Consider the following 8,017-nt stretch of genomic DNA (forward strand, 5'->3'; position numbering starts at 1 on the left):
AAAAAAATATCCAATCACAATACGATTTGATCGACATGACACGACACACGACGCAGCTGTGAATCCGGCTTAAGGGGTAAAGAATTTTAAGACGTTGGTAACCTTGTGGTAGTTTCAAATAAATGTGATGGTTCCAAGTTAATTTTTTATCTAGGATAATGCCTAGATATTTTATGGTTGGTGACCACGATATGTTGTCACCATTAAGTACTAGAGTGGGTGGGGTTACAATATTTTTAAGAAGGTACAGATACCCAAGTCATACCCGAAATGTACTTAGACCAGTGATTCTCAATTGGAGGTACGTGTGTTGATGTTAGGGGGTCCGCGGTTGTGTAGTACTGTGGTGATTTATCATTTTTATTTTATTTTAGTGAAATTATTAAATTCATAGTCGTTTGAAATTCCGGGTATTTTTGGACTATTTAAACTCGATTAGCGAAAAAGGTAGATGATTAATTAATTCAAATTGAAGAGTAAGTATTTACAAAAGAGGGATCCCCAGACCAATTTAAGTTATAGCTATGGGTCCGTGGCTGCAAACTAATTGGGAACCACTGACCTAGACAATGACAATCATAACAGCAACGCCAACGATAAAAATACCAACTTCAATAATAATAATAACAATACGCGCTCTCGTGTGTGTCTAAACAGGTGAAACTCATGTTCCTGGTGTGGATGCCGTGCTTGTTGTGCATGAGCCGACCTGATCGCGACGAGCCACCCAGCAATGGGAACAAGTCGTCGGACTCCAAGAACAAGTCGGCGGCGTCGTCCATCCACCACCTGCCTGACCTGGAGTTCCGGGCCAAGTCGTCCAGGAGCCTACTGGCTAACGTGCTCGACCTGGACGACGACCTACGCTCGTCCACTCGGAGCTACCCGGGAGCCCGGAGCCAAGTGGCGCCGATGCCCGAGCACGTGTTGGTCGAACAGCAGCAGCAACAGCACACGATGTTGACCGGCGGCGGAGGCGGAGCGGCGTCGGCGGTAGCCGCGGCCTCGTGTCTGGGGCCGCACCGCGAGCTGTCGCTCATCCTCAAGGAGCTCCGGGTGATCACGGACAAGCTGCGCAAGGACGAGGAGGACGAGGAGACCACCAACGACTGGAAGTTCGCGGCCATGGTGGTCGACCGCATGTGCCTGTACATATTCACATTCTTCACGGTGGCCGCCACCATAGCGGTACTCATGTCCGCGCCACATGTCATCGTCACGTGATCACGCCACCGACGTCATCGAATCCGGTTCCGGCTTTTATATATAGATTTTGTTATATATTACAAAATAAAATGGTTGCGGCGGAGCAGCCATATTATATTGTATGACGACCACATCTGAAGTCGCATCTGCTAGCTCGCGGAAAAGTGGCATGTAGAAATCGATGTGGTACCGTTTTAAATATAATATTATACGCATACGAGATAACTATAATATTATTAAAAATTATTAAATTATTATTATTAAATAATTATTAAATACTCCTCCTAATATTATCTAACATTATTATAACTATTATAATTTTTTTTCTTGAAACTACTTCTTTTCTGATGATGGTTAACTAAAGTATATATATATATCTATAAATATATATCTATTTGGTTTACTATATGTAATAATAATAATGATATATATTAAACTGCCCCTGCTCCTTGAAACGAATTAATGAACGCACAAAAACAATTTGAGTAGATCGTACATTATTAATGTTTAAATCTGTTCCATAAAATATTAAACCGGACACGTTAAAGTGTAAAACATAATATTATTTACATAACCGATAATATTAAAATAATATATCCGTGCGAATAACATTTCAAAAACAAACATAATATTTTATACAAGAAATTAAAATAGGCATATTTATACTATAATATAACAAACCAATTATTGAATTTACTACAAAGTTGGTACCTATACCTACGTTTCGGTGTACGATATTGTCAAATTTTTAAAATATATTTGTTAATTTTTTGCATATTTTCATAAGATCGGAAAAGTTATAGTTGAATTTGATGTAGTTAAACTGCCATGCGAATATATTATATTCGTTTATTCATTTTTTTTCATCTTATTTAAGGAATAAGGGCACTACTTATCAAAAAAAAAAAATTTCCTATTTGACATCGGAATTCTCATAAAAATATTATACACATTCTAGAATCGATAAATTTTTCATTGTCACAGCGTCGTAAAACCAACAACATGTCGTGACACTATTAAGTTTTAAAATCAGTAATTATTACTATAGCGATATATTATCATATTATATAACTGGACATCGAGATACAATATGAAATTTCTATTACTAATTTCCAAAAAAAATTGATTATTCTAAAATTTTTATTTAGCTTAGTATAATAGTGATATTGTATTTTCACATAAATTCACTTCTTTAAAATTATCTAACTTCTATTGCATATAATATTGATAATATTTTTAATTATTGATATTGGGTTCCTTAATATTATTGATTTAACTGTGAATAGTTTGAAATACAAATTCGATTTTCACACCAATGTAAACACATTTTGCCTCGAACCGTCAACAATATATTTAGTTTATTATCATTAATATACCTTCCCACACAGTGCAAAAACGCTTATATCAAAATGCACAGGTTTCGCAGCTGCTCTGAAAATAAAACAAAGTACAAGTACCTACCTTCTCCGAGTGGCTTGATTATCGACAGTCATTGTCTTTAGATGCCCACCTATAAAGTATAGGTTCAATATATTACTCTAAGTACTTAACTATTTTTGGTTTTAATAATTAAAAATTAAAAATGATTTTAAACATCTTTGGCTTTGCAAATTGCTTACATAACGTGTGTTGCTAATTTAATTTATTTATTTTTTAACGGTGATAATAATTATTAATAATAATTTTTCATTGGGAAAGTATTTCACTGATATAGAAATTGCAATAAATTATAAGTCTGAGATGATGAAAAACCATACCATTATAGCGTTTTAAACGAATTTAAAAGTCTACTTGAACATTTGTCTGTAGTAGGAAATGGATTTTCCCTCACGAAAAAACAATCCAAATGTCAAACTATGTTTTATTTCAACTTCGGTTCTTAATACCTATTTATTTTTAAATAATGTGCTGATAAAACGTATATGTAGCTATAATTAATATTAGTATAATTATTAGATCGTAAATATTTTACTGGAATACATGTGTCAATAACTTAATTTATTCCATAATCTATCTCTATAATAATTAATAAAATTACTAAATATTATACAATTATTTGTCATGACACCCAATTTTTGTGTCTTCTTGCTCAAATTAATATATATATATATATATTTATAGACTTGATAAGATCATATTATTAGTTTAGCTAAAACGATTTGCTTTTTATTATTAATTATCTGTGAAGGAAGAAATAAATATAGATTAGTCAGACACACCTTAATATCTAATACGTAACTAAATAAATAGATTATTATGCGATCGGATTATACAAATAATCGTATTTAAAATTAGTACAAAATCGATCACATTATACATTGTTTATATATTTTTTAGACATGTATTAGAGTACTTAACTGTTTTATTTTACGTGCACGTTTTGCTGTGACAATCTTAAAATTTTAACATCATAACGCCCAACGGTAAATTACAATAGTAATACTAATAATTATTAAAATTATTATCAATATCATTATTATTATTATTATTATTATTATTATTATTATTATTATTATTATAAATTTAACTATTAAAAATGTCTAATGCATTAAATGACAAAATCTTGAGTCGTCTTCCGGTTCAAATAAATGTCATAAAACAAAAACAAAAAAATAAATGAAAAATATATAGGTTATAAAATACTTAAATTTCATTTGATATATATACATATATAAATTATATACTACATTATACAATTTAGTAGGGATATCATAGAATAGCGATTTGGAATTATTTAATTTTCTTCGATGATGTTTCATGATTGATCGTTAACAAACAAAGTGTTAAATAATAAATTCAGCTCAATTAATTGCTTTAATAAATAAAATAAAAGTAAAATTATTGTAAATTAAAAATACATAAACTACGTTTGTTTAGAGCTATACATTGTTTACGTAATATAAACAAAACTATTTTATAAAAATGGAAATCATTTTAAAATTAAATGTAAAAATGATTATAAAAAAAGTTTTATATTAAAAAAAATAAAATAAAAAACATGTAAATACCTACTTTGTTATTTGTACGTTGTTATTGAATCTTGTTAACATAATTATAATTGATTTTATATTACTGTAGCCCTTAGAAATAATATGAAATATTAATGTATAGGTTTTGAGCATTTTGTTATGTTTTAAGACGTAATTGAATATAAAACAACTATAAGAGACTTAAACTATGTGTAACATGAATTTGACAACTTTATATGCTTGAAAATATGTGTAAAAAACACAGTAATCCATATTATACATCGTATTGTAAGAACATTTTACTATAACAACATTATTATATCAAATTGTTCTAAAACGTTATTTTATATAGTCACTCTTGTCAGTATTATTTTTATTATTACCTATTATTACTTTTATCATCATTAGTTCAATTAGACAAATAGTAAGATTAGTAAATTAATTAATTGAATATTTAGGTAAAAGAAAAGTATCACATCTTCATTTATACCTATACCTAATTATTCGTCAGATTTCATAATATAATATCTGGATATTTTATTTTGATTATATTTAATAATTTTATTTTATCTAATTGTTATTATTGTTTATTTGTTTATGTTTAGATACAGAACGCTCTGTTGTATTACTTTTCCAGTCTTTATTCTAATATTATTATTACGAAAAATTACAAAAAAAAACATACATAGGAAATATAATACAAATAAGTCCCTAATTAGACTTAGTTTGATTCAATGATTTAATATTGTGTTCCCTAAAACCATATTACTATCATAAAATTTAATTAAAATTATGGTCCTGCTCATCTAGGCGCTGTTTTTTAAATTGTTAAGCAAAAATAAATGATTAAAAATAAAAATATATTACATAATTATTATGAAATAAAATTAAATCCATTTTATTATAATATATATATATATTATACATGTGTTTATATATATTATGTTATATTATCGTTAAGTAAAATACAATAATTTCGTATTCGTTATCAACTTATCGGGTTATATCCATTTAAATTTTTAAACTTTTGTTTTTGTTTGTACGCCTGAGTTCATCTTTCTCTGCCATTTTTAGCAGACAATCAAAAATATTAATAACATTAAGATTTGTTGCAAATCAAAGGAAGTAATTTTCTTTTCTATTATTTAAAAATTTTAATCATTGTTTTTGTATTATTCTATTACCGTTTCTATTGCTGTAGAATTAACGGTTCACTAAACTGTGCCACGTCTCTTTATTAAATTTTTAGAGTTTTAGTTAATAATAACCGTTCAATCGTGGTTTTAAATAACTAATCATTGTTCTGCGACAAATTCTTTTCAAACCAAAAAAACAATAAATAAGAGTATAAGAATGTTAAATTGAAAGATTAATAAACAATTTTATCACACATTTTGTTATTTGTTACTAATGATTTCATATAGTCTTGTGACTTTTTCTCGATGTTTTTTTTTTTTATATATATAAATGGCATAATATGCTAATATTCTTAAAATTGTTTATATCATTAGATTACATAATATGTTTCGTTAAGTTTTTTTGTTTTTATGTTATACAAAATTTGTTTATTTTATTTATACAGTTTATGTTTATTTGTTTGTAATTTCTATGACAAATCGTAATGTGCGATTTTATAGGCCAGTATAATTTTAAAGGCCGAAAAATATCTAATATTAATAATGATATCCGTAATGTTATTATATTATATTGATGAAACAATACAAATGGTGTACCTACACATAATATAGATTTGCTCATAGTATTTGTTAACTCTTGTGTAATGTAGATGATGTTTAATTTCAAGCAATTTGTACTTATAAATATAAAAAGTTATAATTGTGATTATTAAATCATATTAATTTTAATCGTTTACTGGATATTCTGTTAACTCTTACGCTCACCTAATATTAACATGAAAAAAATTCATTTTTTAACATCAATGAGTGAGTTAAAAACAAATTAAATATGATAAAAACCGATACTGTTATTTAAGGTTTCACTTGATTTTCGATCATATGTATACATATACAGCCGTACATATATAATATATAGCCTTATGGGTACATAATAAGAATAGTTTGTTTATGAAAAGTGATAAATGATAATAATTCATAGACCTTATAATAGTATATACTATATGGCATATTGGCATGAGCGTAACTATACAATTAAATGTCTGTAACATTATGGTAAAAATGGTAATAACGGGTAGTGGCGTGGTGAAGGCCGAAGGGGGTCTAGAGGAGCAAGTGCTCCTCAAATTTTGGTTGAGTAGGTGGGTATTGAGTAATGGGTATTAATTTTTAGCATACATATGCACATATAATATACTATAGAATTAATGAAGTACCAATGTAAAAAAGGGTGGCAATAGTCAAGCCCGGATTAAGATAATTTTGGGCCCGGGGGCAAACAATTTTAGGGACCCATATACCATAACCAAATTTTGGTGACCTATAAATAAAAATAATTAAGACAAAAAAAATTATATTTATAAATTTAAATTTATTTTTTTTTTAAATACCTACAAAAATAAAAATGATATGAGTATAAATAAGTTTTTGTTGATTTTTAGGCAGCAAACTCTTAAATAATATCATCGGTATTAATTACCTCCAAAACATCACTCTCCGAACACGAAACCATACAACTATTTAAATTCTCTTGAGAAGAGCTTGTTCTATATTTGTTTTTTATACGAGCTAATTTAGAGAATGCTCTTTCAGCAGAACAATTTGCAACAGGTATGGTTAGATATATTTTAATTGCAGTATATAAATTAGGAAAAGAGAGTAATAGATTTTTTTCATTGAAATGCTTCCAAATATCTAGCAGATAATCTTGTGTGTCATCATATGAAGGTTTACTGATAGACCAATATTTTTTAAATTGTATAATTTCATTTTGTATAGTATTGTCAACATCTTTTTTATACAATAAAATAAAATTTTCAAGACTCTTATTAACTTCTTTTTCTTCATCATCAGTATCTTGTGGTAAAACAATATGTAATTTTGTGATAAACAAAAATTTGTTTTTTAGAAAATTATAAGCTTCAATTCGCTTTTCTAATTGTGAACAAAAACTTTCTATAATAACATTATAAGTCTCTACTCTAAACTTGTCATAACCACTTAAAGATACCTGGTTACAACCAGAGTCATTTGGAAATTTCTTTTTTTTTATTCTCTCTTGTTCATCTGAGTATTTCTCTTTTATTTTAGGACTAAGTTGATTTATTTTATTTTCATATAATGTACTGCACTTCCTCAAATTTTATACATAATGCTTTAATGAAATAAGTAAATTAAAAGCTTTTAAAGGATCACAATTTATTGTTTGCAATTGTATTGAGGTCTTGTTGGCAGGCACGTAGCTAAGGGGGGGGGGGGGGCAGGGTGTGCCTGACCCACCCTATTATGTGTCTGGCCGTAGGCCGGCCCATCCAAAATATTCAGAGGGGCCCGTTATTATACGGTGGCTTTTAATTTTAATGAAATTTTTAATATTGTCTAAATATTACACAAATAAAACCAAATATATCGAGTTATAATTAGAATCTAAAATAAGTTACGTAACTAAATTCAATTCATGTCCATTTCTGGAATAAAATATGTAAGTACAATGTATTACATTTAAATTCTGTTGCTACCAAGAATCGGTGATAATTTATCTTTATAAGTCATAATATCGTCAACGATTGATTAGGAAATAATTGCTATTTAAAGTCCAATACTGGTACCATACTACTTTAAGCTACTTTTTAAAAATAAATTTCTATGAAGTAACGCACTAATGCGTTATTTTCCACGTTTACTTATTAAAATAATAGTTTTGATGTA

At 28.1% G+C, this 8,017-nt stretch overlaps 1 protein-coding gene across 6 annotated transcripts in view; it reads left to right on the plus strand.

Moving 5' to 3' along the window:
* Nucleotides 1–3,982, plus strand: part of LOC100162309 (acetylcholine receptor subunit alpha-type acr-16) — an 84,000-nt gene extending 80,018 nt beyond the window's left edge. For all 6 annotated transcript variants that reach the window (XM_016806826.2, XM_029490467.1, XM_029490468.1 and 3 more), the window contains one exon: nt 658–3,982. In XM_016806826.2, coding sequence (XP_016662315.1) covers nt 658–1,224 — 567 coding nt within the window. In that variant the 3' untranslated portion in view covers nt 1,225–3,982. The remainder of the gene's footprint in view (nt 1–657) is intronic.
* The last annotated feature ends 4,035 nt before the right edge of the window (nt 3,983–8,017 follow it).

This window comes from Acyrthosiphon pisum, chromosome A2, assembly GCF_005508785.2.
Source record: "Acyrthosiphon pisum isolate AL4f chromosome A2, pea_aphid_22Mar2018_4r6ur, whole genome shotgun sequence".
NCBI classification, from domain to species: Eukaryota; Metazoa; Arthropoda; class Insecta; order Hemiptera; family Aphididae; genus Acyrthosiphon; species Acyrthosiphon pisum.